Source organism: Pelophylax lessonae (genome assembly GCF_965119305.1).
Source record: "Pelophylax lessonae genome assembly, chromosome: 8".
Taxonomy (NCBI): Eukaryota; Metazoa; Chordata; class Amphibia; order Anura; family Ranidae; genus Pelophylax; species Pelophylax lessonae.
This window is the reverse complement of record NC_138775.1, coordinates 80,799,998-80,825,027: the sequence shown is the minus strand read 5'-3', so window position 1 is coordinate 80,825,027 and position 25,030 is coordinate 80,799,998. Positions and strand designations below refer to the sequence as shown.

Here is a 25,030-nt window from a genome sequence, read left to right as displayed (position 1 = left end):
CAGCCAAGGCAGACACTTGGCCTTTAATAGAGGACAAGGCCAACTTCTGTTCGACACCTCTTTGAAGGAATGCCAAGATCCTAGCCACCGAAAAAAAGGCGAGGATGCACCTTCATGGATTCACACCATGAAATGTACGATTTCAACGTACGATGACAGATCTTCCTGGAAGTAGACTTTCTGGCCTTCAACAGTGAAGGAATCACTGAATCAGAAAGACCCTTATCCTTCAACACCTGGCTTCCAACAGCCACCCTGTTAAAGCCAGCGACTGTAAAGCAGGATGGAAGATCGCCCCTTGAGACAGCAGATCTTCCCAAGCATCAGCGACCAATTAAACCAGATCTGCGTACCAAGACCGGCGAGGCCAGTCTGAAGCCACCAGAATGACTGGAATTCCCCTCCACCTCTATTCTGCGCAGAAGCATCGGCAGGAGTTTCAGCGGCGGAAAGGGATAGATCAGCCGATAAGGACCCCAAGGAGCCACCAGTGCATCTATGGAGTCGGCTAGGGGATCCTGTGACCTGGCTACAAACCTTTGTACCTTCTTGTTGAGCCGAGAGGCCAACAGGTCGACATCGGGTGTCCCCCCACCGAGCACACAGGAGATAAAACACACCTCCGGGTGTAGGGACCATTCCCTCTGATCCAACACCTGATGGCTCAGGTAGTCTGCCTGCCAGTTTTCCACACCTAGGATGTGTAACGCAGAGAGAGACAGAACAAAACTTCTGTACCCGAACGAAGCGGTTCAGAGCTTTGAAATCCAGGATTGGACGCACTTTGCCACCCTTCCTGGGCACATTAAACAGGCTTGAATAAAACCCCTGAAAAACGTTCTTGAGAGGGAACTGTCACAGTCACTCCCTGTGACAGCATATCTTGCACCGCCTCTCGTAGGTCCGTTAACCCAGTGGTCCTAAACTCCGGTCCTCAGGGCCCACTAACAGGCCAGATTTTAAGTATTACCTTGGGGAGATGCAGACTGGAGTACTGCAATCACTGAGCAGCAAATTATATCACCTGGGATAAATTTCAGTTATCTTGCAAACCTGGCCTGTTGGTGGGCCCTGAGGACCAGGGTTGAGGACCACTGCGTTAACCGATCTGGAGATAGGCGGAGGTTGGACGGGAAGAATCTGTCCGGCGATCGGGACCTGAATTCAATCTTGTAACCCGATCGGATCAGTTCGTGAACCCATTTGTCCTGAATCAAGGAAGTCCACGGTTCTGGAAAGAAGCAAAGACACCCCCCCCCCACCCCAGAAACGGATGAGGGCGTCCCTTCATGCAGATGAGGATTTTTCCGCAGATCCGGATTGGCCTGTTCTCAGCTTACCCGACCATGTCTTCTTGGAACCCCCAGAAGACCTAAATGGCTTAGCTCGTTTCTCCTGTGACCCGGAGGTACGAAAGGACCGCCTATGAGCAATACATGAAAGCCCCCGTCTATTACGTGGTGCCTTGCCCTTGGTGGATTGGGGAAAGAGGAGTACTCTTCCAAGCCATAAGGCCTTTGATCAACTCATCCAGGGAGGATCCAAACAACCTATCCCCTGTAAAGAGAAGGTCAGAAAGAGCATTTATGGAAGCCTGGTCTGCAGACCAGCTTTTAAGCCACACCATGCGTCTAAAAGCAATCCCCACCGCAGACACTCTGGCTACCTGTGGAGCCGCATCCAGCGACGCATCACATATATAGAGAAGGGCTTGGGATTTGTGGGTGCCAAAAGACTGTAAATACAGACAGGGGCTGCGACCTAGAGGGTCCCGCAACCTCGCTGAGGAGGTCTGTGGGTGAGATTTGGTCCTTATTACTTAATACAAAAAAACTGTCACTTTAGGAAAAAACTGCAAAAAACAATCCACACCGCTGCACCACAAGTCCCAGCCCTAGCACAGCATGCAGCAGGGTGAATATGAAATACCTACAGAGACCCCAGTAACATACCACCAAAACAATATGGAGGGATATAGAAATGTTCTGTGCAGAGAGAAAAATTATCTGACACAGGAAATACCTGGGTCATGTACTAGAGTCACCCTAGCTTCTCCCTGCTGTCCAGCAACCGTGGACTCCAAGAAAATGGCCGCCCCATGCATTTCAATGGGAACATTTTTACATTGATGCAGAGTGAAACTAAAGCAAAATGGTGGCCCCCATGCGGTCTCCAAGACACCCCCAGGGGGGTCATTAGACAGTGGCATTGGGGGTCCCCAAGAAGGGCTCCCATCAGGATAAAACTCCCCCCCCACAGAACCGCCGCAGTGGCCGCCTCAGGTAGGAACCTGCTTGTGGAGGCGAAAAGCCTAAAGGGGGGGGGGGGCCTGGTATCACAGAGGCCAGGGGAACAGAGGGATACCCGAGGGTCCGACTTTCTCAGGGAGGGGCCCAAGTCCACCTTGAGACCGTCAGAGAAATAGGGAGACACTTACCATACCAACGGCATCAGGTGGCACCACTCCGAACAGACTACCTCTCCACCCGGGGTGGGGATGCTGACGGCCAGGGGGTACGCTGCAACTCAGGGAGACCCAGGTCGTATGTGTCCCAGCGAGGTGTTTCACTCGCAGGCCAGCCCCCGTCTATCGGGGCTCTGTCGTGGCGAGGGCTAGTGCTGGACTATAACCTGCGCACGCTCGCTGGCCGGGCTGGGAGACCTTAAGGATCTAGCATATCCAGTCCGAAACCTAGCCGGCTGTTGCTTGTAGTTCTCTCAGGAACAAAACAATATAGTCTTACAAAAAGGTTCCCAAAAAAAAAAAAAAACAGCCAAGCCCAAAGTCCCAGCAGGGAACTAGGTCCTTCTCCTAAACTAGGCAGAAACAAACTGAATCCTATAGCAGAGTGAGTGGGTGTATGCCTGCAAGCATGGCCCCATAGTCTTGGTAAAGCTTTTTCCTGCCTAGTGTTCTACTCCTGTAGGGGGCAGCATAACCCAATGGTCAAGAATTATATGGAGCTGCGTCTGTCAATCAAGGATAGAGAAATCACATTTTCTCTTTCCTTCATTGACCCAAAGCAGTGTTAAACATGAGGGGTGGGAAAAAAATTCCCAAGGCTAACCATAGCCAACAGGGTAACATGGAGCTCAACCAGAACGACTGGAGCTCACCTGAAAAAAACAATACACCCTCAGAGGATATGGTCTTCTAAACAGCAGCCTGCAAAACCTTGCGGCCAAACAAAGCATCTGCCAACACATCCATTTCATAAAACTTTGTAAAAGTGTGCACAGGCGACCAAATGGTCACCTTGCAAACCTGCATAACTGATGCCTGATGACGGAAGGCCAAGGAGGCACTAAGAGCCTGAGTAGATTGTACCTTAACAGGGAAAGGGGACACCTGACCTCTAATTGAATAGGCCTGAATCACTGTGTCTGATCCATCTGGAAATGGTCGCAGCAGAAGCGGCCAACACTCTGAGATACAAATAGTGAGAGTCTGACCTCCTAAAAGACTCCATAGCTGCCAGGTACACCCCGAAATACATCCAGGGAATGCAGAGCAATTTCCTTAAGGTGTTTATACCTGGCACATAGGGAAGACAACACAATGTCTTCATTCAAATGAAAAATCAGAGACCAAGAACCACCTTAGCTCTATAAGCAAACAGGTAAGGTGAACAACAAGACAACGCCGCCAGCTCCGACACCCTGCGTGCAGAAGTAATAGCCACCAAAAAGGCCACCTGCTGGGACAACGTAAGCAGGGAAACCTCCCTATATTTTTGAAGGGAGATTCCTGGATAACTGACAACACCAATTTGAGGACCCACGGTGATAATGGAGACCACACTGGAGGACCCAAGTGTCAAGCTCTCTGGATAAAAGGTACACACCAAAGGAATGTGTGGCCAATGAACGTTGAAAGAAAACTGCCAAGGCCGAAACCTGGCCCTTGATGGTACCCAAGGCCAGGCGCTGCTCAATTCCTAGTTGGAGAAAAACCAAGATCTGAGCCACCGAAAAAGGAGAACCCCAAAAGACTCACACCACGCAACATACGTCTTCCAAGTACTATAGTAGATCTTTCTAGAAGTAGATTTTCTAATCTTTAAACAGCATAGGAATCACCGATCCAGATAAATCTCTATCCTTCAGCACTTGACCTTCAATAGCCAAGCCATTAAAACCCAGCGACTGTAAAAGCAGGATAAAAGATTGGCCCTTCGGACAGCAGATCTTCGCTGAGAGGAAGTCTCCAAGAAGCATCTGCGACCAGCCATACCAGATCGGCAAGGCCAGTCTGGAGCTACTAGGAAGACTGGAATCCCTTGCTGCCTCGATCCTGCACAGGAGTCTTGGCAGAAGTTTGAAAGGGGGAAAGGCATAAATCAGACGATACTGTCTTCAAGGAGCCACTAATACGTATGCAGCGTCAGCCAGAGGATCCCGAGACCATGCCACAAACCTCTGTACCCTCCATGGAATGTGTACAGCAGAGAGGGCTGGAACGATCGCTCGGTCCACCTTAGAATGCCGGCTACTTCCTGATCCACCAGGACACTTCTTTTGCCCCCATGGTGATTGACATAGGCCTCGGCCATGGCATTGTTTGATTAAATTCGTACCGGATACCCCTGAAGATAAATTGTCCAATGATACAAAGTCTGATCGATTGAAGTTCCAGTACGTTGATCGGCAGTCTGGACTCTTACCGAGTCCAGACTACTTGAGCACAAGCTGTGCCAAAAATGCCTCTCCACCCGGACAGGCTGTCATCCATGGTGACAACCGCCCAGTACAGGGGGAGAAGGCTTTCCCTGTCGAAGTGCCGGCGAACGAAGCCACCTCTAGAGACTGTGGATTCTTGTCCCATTTCCCCGAATCTCTTTTTGCAGAGATCTCGTGTGGAACTGTGCAAACAGAACCGCCTCAAAAAGGTAGACACCCTCAGGCCCAGCACCCGCAGGGATGACCGAAGCTGAAATTTCCTCCTGCAATTTCTGGATTTTTTCCAGAGGAAGCAACACTCTGGCTGAGGCCGAATCCAGCCAGATAGTGCAGTTTTGTGGACAGAACCAGAGCAGACTTCTGAAGGTTCAGAATCCAACCAAACTCCCTCACAGAGTAATCTCCAAAGTGTCCATCAGAGCAGTCGGAGACTCTGCTTGCAGAAGAAGATCATCTAGGTACCCCAGTACCGCAATCCCCCGCTGATGCAACAATGCTAGCACCGGGCCAACACTTTGTGAAGATCCAAGGAGCGGATGCGAGACCAAAGGTAAAACGCCACAAACTGATAATGCTCCTCGCCCATGGAAAAGCGAAGGAATCGCTGGTGACCGGCACATATTGGAATGTGAAGATAGGCGTCCTTTATGTCGATAGAATCAAGAAAATCCCCCAGATGTAGGGACGCCACTACCGTGCGGATGGACTCCATTTAGAACTTCCGTACCCGCACAAGGCAGTTTAACGCCTTGAGGTGCAGAATTGGACGTACCTTGCCTTCCTTCCAGGGAACTGTAAACAGGTTTGAGCAAAACCCCTGAAAACATTCTGAAGCCAGAACCAGGACAATCACCCTATGAAGTAACAAGACTTGCACTGCTCCAAAGAGACCCCGTAAGCGATCTGGGGACAGGTTGGAAGGGAAGAACATTTCTGGAGGAAAAGACCAAAATTCGACCTTGTAGCCGGACCGAATGACTTTGTGGACCCACTTGACTTGTACCAGAGAGGTCCACAGATCCGGAAATCAGCAAAGATTTCCCCCCACCCCAGATACGGGTGAGGGTGCCCCTTCATGCAGAGAAAACCTTGTCGAAGGTCTGGAAGAACCCGCTCGTGACTTCCCGGCAGGTCTGGAAGAGCCCCTCGTGGCTTGCCAGACTCGGTCCTCTTGGAGCCTCTGGGGGAGGCCCTGAAGGACTTTTATCCCTTGAGGGACGAAAAAGGACTCTTATGAGCCAAGAAGAATGGCCCACGTCTACTAATGATGTTATCCAAGGAAGCACCAAACAGGCAATCCCCCACAAAGGGGAGATCAGATAAGACCTTCTTAGAAGCCTGGTCCGCAGACCAGCATTGTCAGCCAGATAAGACACCGAAGGACCACTGCCGATACAGGCAGCCTAAAATCAAAGGAGCCACATCCAAAGAGGCAGATAAACTGTAGCCCCTGGATCAACTGATCTGCCAGCTCTGCAAAGGCAGAAGGGAAGCCATTTCCCTTCCAGGTCCTGGTGTAAAAGTTTAGCCCAATCGTCAGAGCTTGCGACACCAGGGCAATATTAAATACCGGCATAAGCCGATGCAGCCATAGTGAAACATATGGCAGACCAGAGCCTCTGCTCTCTTATCAACCAGATCTTTAAAGGCCAAGAACTCCTCAAATGGAAATAAGGTAGCTTTATTTAACCTGGAAACCGGCGAGTCCACTACAGGTGGGACCGTCCAATTTTTAAGCAGGGAATCCTTAGGATACCGCATAGCAAAACGCTTAGGGTGCGTTTTGGACATCCCCACTGTTATGTGACAATGTTGTCAAAGTAAGCAGGAAAGGGGAACATCCCCGCCACAGTGGAGGACCTGTGGGGCCAAAAGAGACCGGCGCCTCCGACGCAGCATCCTCGCCATGTTTAAAATTTCCCACTCTGACACAATCATTGCATCCACCAGAGCCTTTTCATGCACGGCTAGAGGAGGAGAGGAAATATTCTCACTGTCTGATCACTCAGGGTGCGTGGACACAGACCCAGTAGGGTGACCCACTCCCACCGAAACAGATTTAGGATCTGAAGGACAGATGGGGGAGGGAGGTGGACGCTATATACTATAATAAGTCACCCGGAAAAACAATTGGGGGGGGGGGCGGCCAACCAGAGATCCCAGCAAACAACTAGGTGACTATAGCTGAGTGTGAGTATATACCCCCTGGGACTGCCCATAAGTGTAGTAAAGCTTTTTCCTGCCTAGTGTCCTACTCCTGTAGAGGACAGAATAACCCAATGGTTAAGAAGAATCAGGAGCTGTGTCCGTCAATGAACAAATGAGAAATACTGATTTTAACTTATAAACAAAAAGTGTCAGAAGAAAGCCTGGTCTTGCAGTGGTTAAACAACTCTGGCATTTAGACCAGAGACTAAACAATTTAACTCAGCAATAGACAAAGCCATGAACTGTGTAGATAGCAAGAGATTGTTCTTAAAAAAAAAAAAAAAATAATAATTTAATTACTCTGTCCATATATACTGTATGTTACCATGATATGCCAAATAAAGTGTAAAAAGTGAGCCAAAAAGAACCTGGTTATAATACCCAGGTCTTACTATAAATGTCTAAAAAAACCAGATCGTCATACCAGATAGTACAAAAATCAGTCTATATTTTTTTCTCTGGAGTTTCTGTACAAAAAGTAACAAAACATGGGAAATATACAAGGATCTCAAGGGTTGGTTTTAGTATTTACAATATTATATGCCTAAAAGTCGCTTAGCATCTTCACTCTGCGCCATTAGGGCTTCGCTGGCATATTTTTGCAGGAGTTCCATTTTCTTTCGTCGGATCAAAGCTTCCTCAATCTGTACAAAACAGACAATGTGAAAGACTCAATAGAAATCTTGATGGCAACGGATTGTTATAAGAATTAAAATAAACCACAACTAGAAATAACTTTTGGAAATAGTGCTTAAACAAGATTTATAGACACAGCATACACTTTAATTTTGAAACATTTACATTGTAATAACAAAAAATAGTTCATTTTGATAATCCAATACAAGCTTACTTGAAGAATCTCCTTTCATGTTATGAGTGCTACCTGTCTGCTGGTCATCTCTTTGTACCTTGCTGCCATGATGCCTTGCAGCAAGGATTCCTATATTGCCTGCCTCCTGAAACTCCTCTATGCCCCTCTGTAGTTCAGGCAGCACTGTGTAGGTGTGACACAAGCCATGAATATTCACAGGGCATAGTAAATACGTGTCACAGAATCCAAGGAAGTAAATGTGTGGGATTCTTCAAGCCTCCTAAAACTCCTCCTCTCAGCACCTCTGTAGATCAGAAGGCAGGCTCTATGAAGTGTGTGACGCATCAGTGCTTACTCACGGGCATTGTGAATATGTGTCAGAATTCAAGGAAGTAAATGTGTGAGTATCTTCTTCATTCAGATTATTAGGAGTAGAAATAGTTGAACTACAATGTGAGGATGAATATATGATTTTACATTTTGATTATAGATACATTTGAGGATTTAGGCCTCATTCACATGCCCTATAAGGTCTGAACAGTGCATTCTTGTAGCAGGAACCACAGGTGGTTGTGGACAGCTGTCTGCAACTGATAACATTATCATCAGCTGAAAGCCCTGTCCTGGTGGAGCAGAAGATACCTGTTGGAGGTCAAGTCATGAGTAGAGCAGCGGGTACCCTTTCCTTGAGTGCGGGCTGAGTACTTTAGGAGCGGATCAAGATTATTACCCTCCTTGGGGGCGGCACCACCTTTTAAAGTTCCTCTTATCTCCTCCATCCGTTGTGGGCGATTTCCATGGTCGCAAGAATACCTGATCTTTAGGATTGACTTCAACACTTTCCTTTATATGGCAATTTGATCTTTTGTTTCTTGTATCTGGTAAGCAGAATTTACTTATGGTGGTGGATTGATCACTGGCGGTGGAGGACATCATATCCCGTGTGATCATTATTTGAAAGATTTTCATATTTATCACCAGTTGTGTTTATATGAAGATCCGTGATTCAAATTTCACAGTATTTTGGGACATTTTTTATTATTTTATATATAATATATTATTATTTTTTATGTAGACGCCATTCATGTTTGATTTATTTAATCAATTTTCTTTATTTATCTGTATATTTATATATACTATTGATCACTCTCTATCATCACTTTAGCGCAACTTGTATTATTATTGTTTCTTGTGGTATCTCACTGGAAGTTGCTGCTGTTCTTGATTACAAGCGCGGTTAAATACATGTATCCACGCACATCCAGCAGTTACCTGTGGCCGGGAAAGTAGTCATCTGTACATATAGTAAATGCTTTCAACCCCTTTCTCCATAAAAAAGGGGAATGATCAGCAGTCAGTTGTGCATAGGTTTTCCAACATGTTAGAAGTTCACTAACATGTACCCCACTTATCAATTCAGACCAGTCTGAGTACTCTGTATTTATCACCACCCTTTGGACGCACCCCTGTAACCAGTTTCCTACCCAAGAACAAACCCTATGATCCATGCCTATAGACTTATATCGTTTTTAAATTTGGGGGACTGTAACAAATGCTTTTGCGAAATCGAGATGCACCACATCCACAGGCATACCTTTATCTAACAATTCAAAGAAAATGTGACCGCACTCAGGAGAAGTTGAAGAAAGAAGTGTTTAATCCCCCGTATAATAGAATACATACAGTGCTTCACATAGACACGGGACAGGTAAACGCGTTTCACGGTTCCACAGATCACTTAATCATTCCTTGTGGAATCTGTGGAATCGTGAAACGCGTTTACCTGTCCCGTGTCTATGTGAAGCACTGTATGTATTCTATTATACGGGGGATTAAACACTTCTTTCTTCAACTTCTCCTGAGTGCGTTCACATTTTCTTTGAATTGTTGGACTATTGGATGACGGAACCGACCTGCACCGGAGCACTTTGCCTCACCTGAGCAGCTTTTTCCCTTTACCTGCATTGTTTCTCCCTACCTTTATCCAGATGGCAGCTAACTTCGCTGTAGAATGTTAACAGATTAGTTTGGCAAGAACGACCTTTTGTAAACGCATGTGGAATACTACGAATGATACTATGCTCTTCTGCAAATTCTTAGATATAGTCCCTTATTATCCCCTCCAATAGTTTACATACTATTGATTAGAGCCGAAACAACCAAATCGAATTAGTTGGTCAGCCGATTAGTTGGCCTGCATACAGAATGCATTATTTATTTGTTTACATAACAGAAAATACAGTGCAGCACACATACAGCTCAGTACACCGTCCATACATGCCTGAGAACTTGTGAATGTGTGAGGAACATTGCCTCATGGGACATATAGTCCTGGACAGGAAGTGGGTGGCTCTAAAAGCAGAAGCTTTTTTTTTTTACCTTGCTATAGGGGCACTCTAAACAATACTTTGCAGCTTGCTATTGGGGCACTCTGAATGCAGTAGGATCCAGAAGCGTCAGCAGGGGACCTCAGGAGAGGAGAATCAGGGCTACTTTGTGCAAAACCATTACACAGAGCAAGTGAGTATAACATGTTTGTTGTTTTTAAAAACAAAACACTTTAAAGACTGTGCAGGGAAGATTAGCATGACCCAGAGAAGGTGGAGACTGATAGACTGGAGGTAATAGAAGGCATTACAAAACTTTTACCAGTGTAGTGCAAAATATTAAAAATGAGCATATCCATGAAAAAAAAAAAGTCTCCATTTTTAGTACTACTTTAATATAATAGATTTATATCCCTTCCACCCTTCATATAGCTTCATGTGTGACTCCTAGTTAAAATGCCCATAAATCCTACTTCTCTGTGTATTTAATTAGGGCTGCAACTAACGATTATTTTAATAATCGATTAGTTGCCGATTATTTTTTCGATTAATCGATTAATCGGATAAAATAATAAAAAAACTCAATATGCCTTTTTTTTCATTTATTTAAAATAATAATGAGCAAACAGAGTGTAAGTGCCGGTTCACACTTGTGCGATGCTGGAAGGCTGCGTATTCGCAGCCTGTTCCCGCATCGCATCTGCACAAGAGGCAGTCTACACTGCCATATGCGATACGCAGGGGGTGTCAATTAAATGTTAACGACATCCCCAGTTTGATCGCATATCGCAGTGCGATCTGACAGTTCGCACAGGATCGGATCGCACAAGTGTGAACCATTGTGCGATCCGATCCTGATGCGGCTGAAAAAAAGGGTCCTGTGCGACTTTTGTGCGGGTGTAGTGCGAACCAGCGCACCTGCAGTAGTGTGAACCAGCACTTAGTGCCGGTTCACACTTGTGCGGTTTGCGAGATCGCATGTAATTCGGAGCGCACTGCTCCTTCATTACATGCGATCTCATGTGCGGATGCGAGTTCAGCCATACACTTTGTATGGCTGAATTCGCAGCGCATCCGCACCAAACTCGCACATGAGGCATTTTTTGAGCCGCCTCAGGATCGGATCGCACTGCACAGTGGTTCACAGTTGTATGATCCGATTCTGTGAAAACTGTCAGATCGCACTGCGATATGCAATCAAACTGGGGATGTCGTTAACATTTAATTGACACCCCCTGCGTATCGCATATGGCAGTGTGAACTGCCTCTTGTGTGGATGCGATGCGGGAACAGGCTGCATATTCGCAGCGTTCCCGCATCGCACAAATGTGAACCGAGCCTTATACCAAAACTTTTTTTTTTTTTCTCAATTAAGCTCCTATATACTGTAAATAATATAATAAATGCTTATCTAGATAAAAGAGTTAATATTCCTTATAAGGTGCAATATTATAATAGAAAAATAAGTGAATAAAAACATCCATGTCAGCCATAGATATGAAATAGGCAGCATAGAAAGACCCCCTATATGTGCTCTATGGAGGTTTTTAATCACTTATTTTTCTATTAGAATATTGCACTTTATAAAGAATAATAACTTTTATCTGGAGAAGCTTTTATTATATTTTTTGGCGGGACAGTGCATGGACAGTCACAGGACACTGTAGCTCTAATCTCGGCACTCACGTTCTGCTGGCTGCTTCTGTCCTCTTTTCTGCCTTGATATGACTCACTGACTCCCTCACTGACATCAGCAAGAGGGCGGGGAGGAAAGGCAGAGAGGAAAGGAGGAGGGAGGAGGGGGGAAGTCACGGAAGTGCAGAGCTGTGTGTGAGAGAGAGACACAGTGAATGCAGCCGTCGGCTTCACAGAGCAGACAGCTCGCTGATAGGCGGGGAAACTTCACAAAGCAGCACAACTAATCGACGGAGCAACTAATCGATAATTACAATCGTTGACAACGATTGTAATTATCGATTATTATCGATTTAGTCGATTAGTTGTTTCAGCCCTAGTATTTATTATTATATACAGTTGTGCTCATAAGTTTACATACCCTGGCAAAAGTTTTGATTTCTTGGCCATTTTTCAGAGAACATGAATGATAACACAAAAACTTTTCTTTCACTCATGGTTAGTGTTTGGCGGAAGCCATTTATTATCAATCAACTGTTTACACTTTTTAAATCATAATGACAACAGAAACTACCCAAATGACCCTGATCAAAAGTTTACATACCCTGGTGATTTTGGCCTGATAACATGCACACAAATTGAGACACAGGGGTTTGAATGGCTATTAAAGTTAACCATCCTCACCTGTGATCTGTTTGCTTGTAATTAGTGTGTGTGTGTATAAAAGGTCAATGAATTTCTGGACTCCTGACAGACCTTTGCATCTTTCATCCAGTGCTGCACTGACGTTTCTGGATTCTGAGTCAAGGGGGAAGCAAAAGCATTGTCAAAGGATCTGCGGGAAAAGGTAGTTGAACTGTATAAAACAGGAAAGGGCTATAAAAAGATATCCAAGGAATTGAGAATGCCAATCAGCAGTGTTCAAACTCTAATCAAGAAGTAGAAAATGAGGGGTTCTGTTGAAACCAAACCACGGTCAGGTAGACAAACTAAAATTTCAGCCACGACTGCCAGGAAAATTGTTTGGGATGCAAAGAAAAGCCCACAAATAACTTCAGGTGAAATACAGGACTCTCTGAAAACATGGGGTGCGGCTGTTTAAAGATGCACAATAAGGAGGCACTTGAAGAAAGATGGGCTGCATGGTTGAGTCACCAGAAGAAAGCCATTACTACGCAAATGCCACAAAGTATCCCGCTTACAATATGCCAAACAGCACAGAGACAAGCCTCAAACCTTCTGGCATAAAGTAATTTGGAGTGATGAGGCCAAAATTGAACTACATAAATGCCTCATTTGGAGAGTGTATGAAGGTCTATGATGAAAGGTACACGATTCCTATTGTGAAACACGGAGATGGATCGCTGATGTTTTGGGGATGTGTCAGCTACAAAGGCACAGGAACTTTGGTCAGAATTGATGGCAAGATGAATGCATTATGTTATCAAAAAATACTGGAGGAAAATTTGCATTCATCAGCCTGGAAGCTGCGCATGGGACGTACTTGGACATGCCAACATGACAATGATCCCAAACACAAGGCCAAGTAGACCGGTCATTGGCTAGAGCAGAATAAAGTGAAGGAGTGGCCATCTCAGTCTCCTGACCTCAAAATCATTGAGCCACTCTGGGGAGATCTCAAACATGCAGTTCATGCAAGACAGCCCATGAATTGATAGAACTGGAGGCTTTTTGCCAGGAAGAATGGGCAACTTTACCATCTGAGAAGATAAAGAGCCTCATTCACAAATACCACAAAAGACTTCAAGCTGTCATTGATGTTAAAGGGGGCACTACACGGTATTAAGAACTGGGGTATGTAAACTTTTGATCAGGGTAATTTGGGTAGTTTCTGTTGTCATTATGATTTAAAAAGAGGAAAACACAGTTGATTAATAATAAATGGCTTCAGCCAAACACTAGCCGTGAGTGAAAGAAAAGTTTGTGTTATCAGTCATATTCTCTGAAAAATGGCCAAGAAATCAATCCTGCAAGGGTATGTAAACTTATGAGCAAACAGAGTGTACGCATACGCAACACAGGATAGTATATTATTGAGTGGATTAAATCAAACACTGTCTTATTACATCTCTTTAAATGTAATAGTGTCATTGTAAGGCAGGCCGTACATTATACAATTTTCTTTCGACCATGGTTAGAGGAAAGAAAATTGCTAGTTTCCCCCATCAGTGTCGTTGAAGGGATCCTTCTTGCTGCACTTTTGTATTCTGACAGTGGGAGGTTTCCCCGTTGTCAGAATGCAGTGATCAACGCTGTCAGCTATAGCTGCCAGCAGTGACCAAACACAAAACTCCTAACAGGCTGGTTGTACTGAAGACTTTTGATAGCTTGACTTCAGTACAACCATCCTGCCCATAAATAGATCGAAATTCGTACGGTTCAGAATTTCGATCCATCGATGTCCAGCTTAGGATGACAGATGTGACAACTGGCCTCACTGCTACATTTCTTCTGTTAGTCCTATGGACAACTCTGTTCAAAGTTGTATAAGACACTGCACAGTCCTTGGTTTCCCTAAATAATGGAAATGTATGTCACTATGCCAAAAATAAAAAGGTTTATAGTTTAAAGTCAGATTTCAAAACTGTGCTTTTGTGAATAAGAAGCTTTTCTAAATGGGCCAGCATAAATATGTACCTTGTCCCTTATTCCTTTATGCCCATCTTGTACAAGGGTTACAATTCTGGTTAAATCACAACAAGGAATCAGAGTTCAGCCAAGTCTAGTTCATTTTAAAATTAGCCAAGCTGTGTTGACATTGGCCCATATACCAAGTTCAAACACAACCAATATTGATCTATGTATTGTCCTTTGTAATAAATCTAGTTAAACTAAAAAAAAAAAAAAAAAAAAAAAAAACATTTGAACCATGCAAACCAAATTGACTATTTATGACAGTAGAGTTTTCTCTTATTAAAATGAAGAAATTATTCTACTCCTGAATAAACAATATTTAAAGAGGACCTACTATTTATTCACATATTTCACTTGACTCTATAGGGCATGTCAGGAGTCTCTAATGGTGTGAAACACACACAGTGCTTATGTCCGGCAAAGACCATGTGATCTTTACTTAAGCTTTAGGTCATATGACGACACTTGAAAGCAGCGTATTTATTATTTTGCATGGTTTTCTTAGGAAATGTAGGTATTTAACAGATGCATTATCCCATATATGTTCAGGAAAGCACAAGTGTTACTGCAGCTTTCACTGTGTGGCTGTCATTGGCAATAAAGGGTAGGTGGACATGCAGACACATAGTGATGCCCTCAAGCATCTATCCAAAAGCAAACTTTAAATAAATACACTAAAAAGCCTATATAGGGAATCCAAAGAAATATACGCCAACTGACTGGGGTGGATTTAATAAAACAGGAGAGTGCAAAATCTGGTGTAGCTCTGCACAGAAACCAATCAACTTTCATTTTTTTTTGTCAGAGCCTAATTAAACAAGCTGAAGTTAGAAGCTGATTTGCTACCATAAACAGTTGCACCAGATTTTGCACTCTCCGGTTTTAGTAAATCAACCCCTGGCATATAAATCACGGCCAAGTCAGTGACCATATTACAGAAACCAAGTGGCATGTAAAGAATATTCCAACTAAAATCTTTTTTAGTATAAAATCACGCAGAAGGGCATATTATTTACACCTAAATAGTCAAAACATCTACCCACTAACAATTACCACTTTAAAACAAAGCAATGTCGTCTTTACACTAACACAGAAACATTATCCAGGAGTCATCTTGGGTATAGCCCAGGTTGGACTGATGACAGAGATGCAAGATGTTTTGATGAAGCATCAAAAGCATATGTCTGTGCTTGACTTAAGGGCCATACACATGGGCCGAATATCGGGCGGTATCAGACCGTATTGTCAGGCAGCCATATCAACAGAAGCCGGGGCATGACCGAAAAAGGTCTGCTGATCGGCATCGGAGAGGTGTGTTCTGTTGGGGGCATGGGGGAATAGTCAGTACAGCGGCTCCTCTCGAGCGATTCAGTTTTTTTTTTTTTCCTTCAGCGCACTGGGTTGAAGGAAAAAAATACAAACATTGTGTACTAGGCTTATGGCTGGGTAAGTTTGTATCAACTAGGGACAGTGTATAAGATAAAGTGATGCAAATTGGAACACTATACAAGAATCAGCCAATTGATTAAGTCTCTATGCTTGCATGGTCTCTGAAGGATCTGTCTGCATGACCAATTCTCTTCTCCTATTCATCTGTCCTTATGCTTTGCAATCACTACTTGCTTTAACAATACTGTGGCTGAACTTTAATAAGTGCAGCTGTTGCTGAGATCTGCTTCATAGCTCTAACCTATACATGAGTGCAATGAACATTTGCTTAAGGTTCATGATATTCTGATTTGCCGTGGTGATTTTTGATGAGTGCATGTATGGTATGGTATAGGAGTTAACCACTTGCCGACCGCCGCACGACTATCTACGTCGGCGGTCAGCCCCTCACAGGCAAAGTGACGTAGGGCTACGTCGCTTGCTTGTGAGGGTCTAGGGAACGAGCGCGCGCCCCCAGAAGCACGCTCCCGCGTGTTCACGGTCCCCCCCCACGCGTGTGACCGGCGGACCCGATGTCCGCCGGCCACTCTGCGATCGGCGGGGGAGAGGGAGAAAGTAAGGCAGCTTGTGTAAACAAGCTGCCTGTCATTCTCCTCTATGTAAAGACACTGATCACACGGATCTACTAAGTAGATCCGTTGATCAGTGTCCTTACAGCTCAAGCCACAGCCAATCACAGTAGAAAGCACGCCCCTAGGGACACACACAGCCCCTCCCTCTCAAATAAAGTTAACCCCTTCACTACCAGTGTATTTTAGCAGTAACAGTGCATATATATAGCACTGATTACTGCAGTAATGTCACTGGTAACCCCAAAAGTGTCAAAAATGTCAGTCAAGGGTCCGATCTGTCCGCCGCAATGTCGCAGTACCGCAAAAAAAAATCGCAGATCGCCGCCATTACGCGTTAAAAAAAAAACAACAAAAATGACAAAAATCTTTCCCTTTGTTAGTAAACGCGATAACTTTTACGCAAACCAATCAAAATACGCTTTTTGCGATTTTTGTTACCAAACATAGGTAGCATAAAACAAATTGGCCGAAAATGTTAAAAAATTTTGATTTTTACATTTTTTTTGGGGGGAATTTCATATAAAAAAAAAAGTGAAAAATATTGCTATTTTTTGCAAAATGTACGCTCTTTTTTTGTTTATAGCGCATGATCAAAAAAATCGCACAGGTGATCAAATACCACCAAAAGAAAGCTCTGTTTGTGGGAAAAAAAGGACGCCAAATTCGTTTAGGTACAGCGTCGCACGACCGCGGAATTGTCCGTTAAAGTCACGCAGTGCCGAATCGCAAAATACCCCCTGGTCAGGAAGGGGGTAAAATCTTCCGGGGCTTAAGTGGTTAAAGGAGGCATATTGACACATCAACCATCACTGCAAAATATTTAAGCTTTAAACGGATGGATGGCATTTGCCATAATTGGTTGTAATGTGCTTTATAGACCTAAAATGACACCAAGACAACATTTCTGTGTGTGTGAATACAAAGTTGCCTTTTTTTTTAGGTGATAACTGGTGGAGGGTTGATGTTTAGATTATGCCCTTTTTGGCGATTCTGTACTAATAAAGATTGTTCATTTTATAGATTTGTTGGATTATCATTTTCATGGCACATGGTTTCAATTAGTATGGTCGCTGTCTTGGTCAGTCTTTTCTGTGCATACATCTATCCCAAAGCAACCCTTCAATAAACAATCACAAAATGCCTATGGACTAGGGAGATGAGGAATGCTTCACCTTCAGTGCCTGCTCAGCACTGGTTAAAAAAAAAAAAAAATGAACTTGTCACTAACACTCTCCATAGAAACTGTGAAGCAATGCTGGTAGGCTTCCTAAACTGTTCAATTGTTAAAAGCTGGTTGAAATTACCTAAACTTTTCAAGTGTATAAAAATCGGATAAAATTCGGCCTCAGAACTATCATGGCAGCAAGTGCAGGTAGACCATGCCATAAAGCCGGCCATAGATGGTTTCAATCTCAGCCAGTTCAGCAGGGACAGGGATAAGGTTAAGGAAGGCTAAGGAAGGTTGAATGTACCCAAGTCGATCCAAGTCTGTACAACCAGCATGTTGGATTTTCAGAATGCGATTATTGCTAGCGGCTATAATCACTGTATTCTCCTGGCAGGGATGGCTCCCTGAGTTTCCCACTTCGGGGAACACAATAGCTCCATGGGAGGGATTTCCCCATCAACAATGACTGTGTTGATGGGGGAAGAGAGCACATTTCTTTTCAGCAACCTCTGGTTGCAGGAAAGAAAATCGCACCATCTATGACCTGCTTTAACAATCAAATATAATATTGAATCCATCAACTCTGAAATACCAACACAAATTATTACTCAATAATACAGCAAATAATTAGCTTCTAAAAGTGATGCAGTGAAATAAAACTGATGCATACTGCTCTTTTAAAAATATACATGTAACATATATATCAAGAGAAGTGGCGTTGCCACTCTGCCTTCTAAACAGAACAAGCCAAAGCTCTGTAAAAAAAGGAAGCAACGATTAGAACATGGAATCCTTAGTTGGGACAGAATTAATATATCTTTGAAGCCTTTTTTAGATCAGGGATACAGATGTAATATGAAAAGAGAACCAAAAATTAAATACATTGTGTTAAGGTGTTTAAAGGCATTAGTTCATAGTCTAGTATCTGTGATTCCAGCACATCATACGGCCGGACTGACCATATAGGATTCTTGGGACTAAAATGTAAAAGGTTATTGGTTAGCTGGGAACGTTTAGAAAATATCCTAATTTTTCCCAACCCAGAGAGTAACATAAAAGAAAATATGTGTGTAAGAGCCGCAAGAGGAGAACAGGAAATCTGATGGGAAGAACATGACCTTAAATCTGTGATTATTTCCATTAGAAGGGGCACACTGTGCCAAAGCAACTTTTTATATATTTTTTATCAGTTCTTCCTGTAACCTATTAGCATTCTGTTAGAACTTGGAGGGTGAATAAGCCCACCAGCATATAGCCTTTATAAAAGAAAAATGAATGCCATTATTTGCGAACCTCTTTTTCAAAATGATAGTGGTTTGGCTGGTTCTTGCTTCAGTACTTTACAAGTCAAAAGCTAGAATATGTAGGCAGCAAAAGGACCTAGCATGTTTCTTTTAGGTACATTTTCCTGGGAATATGTAGTTTCACATCTTCACCCATAAAATAAAGCTATTACAATGGAAATTTACTCTCTCTGTTGGATAATTCATGTTACATTATAGGCTGCTGACACTTCTTCTACAGCCATCATACTGTATATTGTTTATGTGTAAAGAACAGGAACAATAGCTAGGAATCTCATTATTGGAGACTTTCAAGTTGCATTAGTAATCAGTGTATTATGCTCATCCATAACACATCTATTGAGATTTTGCCTAAATGACCTTGTATGTAAACGAAAAATGAAAACATGTATTGTTTCAATACAGCTTACCTCTTTCTGAGATGGCACTGGTACATGAGCAATAAACTGCTGTCCTTCCTCCCTTTCATTTTCAGGGTCGCTGTCTTCTCCAGACTTAGGAAAACAATATAACACAATGATCAAATTGGTGAACAATACATAAGCATTATAAACTTGTGATTTAAAGGCACTATGCTAGAAATCTCCATCTTGTCTTTAGGGAGCTCATTTTTGTACTGTTAAGCTTGTCCTGCAAATAGCAGGATAGAGGGGCCAGCATTTTTTGTTGAGAGGCCTTCCTAAAAACTACAACTGTAATGGAAGGATTTGCACCTTTTAAAACAGGAAGTGCACTGCTATGTACTATTCAGGGGCAATGCAACAGCATAGGGGGATCTTTGGAAAATCTTGCTGAAGAGGCACTTACATTTTAAAGGACACATTATGTATACGGACAGATATTTTAATAAAAACGACAGAGTACATAATAGACATAAAAATGTGTTTCTGGAAACTCACAACTAGACATAAAAGACATAAACATTGCTTAACTACCAAAAGATATCAACAAATATTGAGCAACAAAAGCATGCAGCATTTTCATGCTCGGAGTGTCTGTTTGTTTTATGACATTTTGTTCTGTCCAGGTCATATGATCTGTATTCATAAGCTTCCCTGGTCAACTGACCCTTTATCATGCTCACAACACGTGGACCACCCGTTCATTAAAATAACAATGCTCTACTGGAAAGCCAAAACTGCCCACCTGTCAAAGATAAGCATCGTTCTGATTACAGGAAGTATTGCAAAATACAGTGTGTACACACTCCTAGCACAAAGGGTATAAACCTTATGAGGTTGGCCATAGATAGGCAGATGTCTAGGTCATCATACCACACCTGAGACCTGCTGCATTATTTTTTCTGACAGCATATAATTCATATGCAGTCACTCTTAGTGTACTCAAGCAGCCACGGGTGTCTCAGCTCGACTAATACAATAGCCGACAGCAGAGACTCCCCTATTTATTATACAACAGAAACCTATGCGTGCATGGCTAGGCTTAAGCTGGCCATACACTGTTCAGTTTTTTCTTTTTGTTCAGTCAACGGGTTGAACAAAAAACCTGAACCAAATCGACTATCCAAACAATCGAGGTGTGTAGGGGAATCCTCCCTGCTGTGCTACTGCATTCTGACAGCAGGGAGACTCCCTATCTGTCACAATACACATATCAGCTCTGCAGCCAACAGAAATCGATCCATAGATCAAGCTCGGTTCAACTGCAGTAGTCACACATGGATCGAAATTTGGCCTGTCCCTACAGAACTAATAACATTTTGATCAATGTATGACCAGTTTTAGAAGTACAACAAGAAAAACCTCCCTGTGCTGTGAGTAGCACCTCCAACTGCCTGAGACACACCTTACTAACCTCCAGTGCAAATGTAAAAGCCTGATATTACAAACAATGCTAAAATCGAGCAGATCACTTGCTTTTCTTTAGCCATTTATGGGCAGCCTAAACACAAAAGGTTTAATTGTGTTGCAGTGTAGGCAATGGTTAGGTTGGTCTATAGCGCAAATTTTAATCTACTGAACTTCTACTGCCCATAATATTAAATTTAGATTGGGTTACTGTTCAGCTCGGTAGAAAACAAAATATTCTTCACCAACGTGTTTAAAGAGACATCAAACGATATTGATGCCCGATGACGGAAGGTCCAAGAAGCACTCAGCACCCGAATAGAATGCGCCGTGACAGGGAAAGGTGGAACCTGACCTTTAATAGAATAGGCCTGAGTCACTGTCTGAAGCGGCCAGCCCTTTTCTTGGTCCGTCTGTAACCACAAAAAGCAATTCTGGCCTCTGAAAGGACTCAGTAGCTGCCAGTTACACCTGAATGGCACAAACCACATCCAAGGTATGCAAAGCAAATTCCTTGGAATTAGCCGGCTTGGGACACAAGGAAGGCAACACAATGTTCTCATTCAAATGGAAGTCAGAGACCACTTTGGGCAGGAATGATGGAAAGGGACAAAAAACCTATTTATCCCCATGGACCACAAAATAGGGACTGCAACACGATAATGCCGCCAAATCCGTTACCCTGTGGGCCGCGGTAATAGCCACCAAGACTGTCACCTTCTGGGATAACATAGGCAAGGGAATCTCCCAAATATTCTCAAATGGAGGTTTCTGGAGAACAGAAAGTACTAAATTTAAATCCCATGGCGGCAAAAGAGACTGCACAGGTGGAGTCACATGTCGAACCCCCTGAATGACGGTACCAACTAAAGCGTGCGTGGCTAGGGGTCGCTGAAAGACGATTGCCTGGGCAGACACCTTGCCCTTGATGGTACTCAAGGCCAACTTCTGATCAATGCCCTGTTGAAGAAAGGTTAAGATCCAAGCCACAAAAAAAGGATCGAGGATGAGCGCCAATCGACTCACACCAATAAATGTACACTTCCAGGTACGATGGTATATCTTCCTGGAAGACGACTTCCTCGCCTTCACCATAGTAGGGATCACTGATCCAGACAGACCTCTATCCCTCAGTACCTGTCTTTCAATAGCTAAGCCATTAAAACCTGCGACTGTAAAGCAGAATGGTAGATCAGCCCTTGGGACAACTGGTCTTCTCTGAGAGGAAGCCCTCAAGGCACGTTTATGGCCACCAGACTGATTTGAAGATCATCGCCCTTGGTTCCTTGCAGGAATTGTGGAAGAAGCCTGAGCCGAGGATGATACTGGCCTTACCGTGGCCCTTAAACGCCTGCAGCATCTGCCAGAGGAACCCGTGATCTCACCACTAACCTCGGTATCCTCCTGTGAAGCTGAACCTGCTAAAAGGAGCTGCATGTAGGACTGTGCAAACAGAACTGTCTTGAAGGTAGATACCACCAGACTCAGAACCTGTATGCAAAATGGGAGAGAGAGCTGTGTGTGTGACAGCACTTGGTGAATCATGGCCTATGGTTCCTGAAGTTTGTCCAGAGGAAGGTCCACCCTGGTCAGAGTTAGAATCAGACCAGGGTAAATTAATGGACAGGGATAGGGGGGACCTTAGGTAGTCACCTAAACCTTTTCAGGAATCAAATCCACACAAGGAGACTCAGTAAAAAAAAAACCTGAAAAAAGGACAAACTTTGCCCCCTTTTTGGGTACCCCCAAAATAATCATTTCCTGGATACCCTTGATGTTAATGAAGGAGGTCCACAAGGCCGGAAACCATTGAAGATGTCCCCGCACCTCAATAATGGGTGAGGGCAGACCTTCATGCTGAAGGGGTCTTGTCTGCAGGTCCGGCGAAGCTAGCGCTAGGCTTACCAGACCAGGGATGGTCTGGAACACCATGATCAGTGCTCACAGCCATTGGCTGCCAGTGCTGATCAGATCTCAATCAGCTGCTGGTTTTCTACCATGCTTTTTTGACAAAAGCCAGTCGTGGAGTTGTACACATGGGCCAAAACTCGGTTGGTAAATGTTTAACCGACCGTTTTCGGCAGATTTTCGGCCCATGTGTACTTAGCTTTAAGCTTGAGATTTTACTTGAATTTGCTACAGATTCCTATTCTCCCCCCTCACCTGCCCTGGTTAAAGGGGGAAGTCCAGCCTAAAACTAAAACCTCTAAATCGAAGACTAACCTATCTAGCCCTGTAAAGCAAAACTCGCTATACATACATTTTCTGAAGCAGATCCGGTCTGGTCTCCAGCAGCAAATGCTGTGTACAGGACACAGCCGACAACGACTGTGAAATGCCTGGGAAGTGACGTCACCCATAGATTTACTATGAAGCTTCTACAGAGAAGCCGCCACTGACAGCTCAGCGTGGGATCGGATCGGCTTCAGAGAAGGTATATATAGCGAGTTTTGCTTTACATGGTTAGATAGGTTAGGCAAGTAGATTTAGAGATTTTAGTTTTAGGCTGAAATTCCCCTTTAACCTATATCCCCCACACCCCCACCATTAATGTTGTTGGGTCCAGTTCTGTGAGGGATACAGAAAATATTTTTTGCACAGCAATCTTAACTATCAATGTTCAACTTCATTTTACAAATGTATAATTGCTGTTTAACATGCTGTACCTACTGTTCTATAAGGAACGCATGGCTGAAGTTAGGATTTTCATATTGTAATCTTACAGTAGAAATTTCCATTTATTATTGTACTACGCTGTATGTTGTAACTTTATGCAACCAAAAACTGAAAAATAAAAGATTCCAAAAAAAAAAAAAAGGCTGTTTGTGTTCAAATTTTTCTCTTTTTTTTTTTTAATGAAACCTAGGCAATATGAGCATACGAAAGCAAAAGCAGAGGATACCTTCATTAAAAACCATATATAACATGATCAGTATTATACAGGGCTGTTACTACACAATATTACCAAAAGTATTGGGACGCCTGACTTTACACGCACATGAACTTTAATAGCATCCCACTCTTATTCCGTATGGTTCAATATTGAGTTGATCATCCCCTTTGCAGCTATAACAGCTTCAACTCTTCTGGGAAGGCTGTCCACAAGGTTTATGAGTGTTTCTTTGGGAATGTTTGACCATTCCTCCAGAAGCATATTTGTGAGGTCAGGCACTGATGTGAATGAGAAGGCCTGGCTCGCAGTCTCCACTCTAATTCATTCCAAAGTGTTCTATCAGGTTTAGGTCAGGACTCTGTACAGGCCAGTCAAGCGCCTCCACCCCAAACTCACTCATCCATGTCTGTTCATGGCACGGTAATGGGATCCTCATTGGGTAAATCATTTGGTGGAAGGGGGATTATGATGTGGGGTTGTTTTTCAGGGGTTGGACCTTGTTTTGTGCACTGGTAAGCAGTTATGTTGGAACAGGAAGGGGCCATCCCCCAAACTGTTCCCACAAAGTTGGAAGCAAGAAATTGTCCAAAATGTTTTGGTATGCTGATGCCTTAAGAGTTCCCATCACTGGAAATAAGGGGCCAAGCCCAACCCCTGAATATCATAGACATGGATGAGAGAGTTTGGGGTGAAAGAATTTTAATCCAGCAGCATATACCAAGAACTGACATTTCTAACCCTTTTAGTCCTCAAGTCATAAAATAATAAAAGAACTGACAGCAAATTAGAAGCAACATTCTCTCAATGTGCTGTATAGTTTTATTACTCCCACAACATTCTAGCTTCCTCTCCTTTTTTGGTTAAAATGATAACTGTCCTTGGATGCCCTCTCCTTTAAAGATATTCCTATTATTAGTTAGATTTATATAGGGCCAACAGTTGAAGGAGAAGATCAGGCTCGCAGAACACTATATAACTTCTTTAACAGCAATTTGTGATGAGATACTACTGAAGAGGGGGGCAACTTTCAGACAAGTGTAAGTGGGGTCTAAAAACTTGTTTAAGATGCCACTATTCTCACATTTTTTGCAATCAAGTTTTAGAAGAATGGCACACGGACTGCTGTGGCCTTAAAACAGTCAAGTACCCCAAACCTACCATCATCTGATAAGATTAATAAAAAAAATTAAAAAAAGACACTTTACTGAACCAAAAAAGTATTTTACCTCATCCGCTGTCACTGCATAGATATTGACTTCCTCTTCTTCTTCATTCTTATCACCAGATGCAAGGCGAGCTTCCTTCTCCACTCTCCATTTTTCTATGGCCTCTGCAATGGCTGATAAAAAAGGAAAGCAAAACAACATTTACTGTACAAAGAATATGTATTACAAAGATCACACCAGCTTTCCTAAAATGTACAACTAAGTGGGTTAGCCTCTCAGAGTTTGATAGGCTGCCTGCAGTGGGGCTGGAAAGCGCAACTGTGCCCTCCGCCTGCAGTTAAACACTAGAGCCCT

General features: G+C 43.5%; 1 protein-coding gene across 1 annotated transcript in view; it reads right to left on the bottom strand.

Moving 5' to 3' along the window:
• Nucleotides 1-7,316: 7,316 nt before the first annotated feature.
• Nucleotides 7,317-25,030, bottom strand: part of ISY1 (ISY1 splicing factor homolog) — a gene marked incomplete at its 5' end in the record, with an annotated part of 53,110 nt that continues 35,396 nt past the window's right edge. The window contains 3 exons of the mRNA XM_082265957.1: nucleotides 7,317-7,532; nucleotides 19,220-19,303; nucleotides 24,737-24,849. Of these exons, the coding sequence (XP_082122083.1) occupies nucleotides 7,425-7,532; nucleotides 19,220-19,303; nucleotides 24,737-24,849 (305 nt within the window). The 3' untranslated portion in view covers nucleotides 7,317-7,424. The remainder of the gene's footprint in view (nucleotides 7,533-19,219; nucleotides 19,304-24,736; nucleotides 24,850-25,030) is intronic.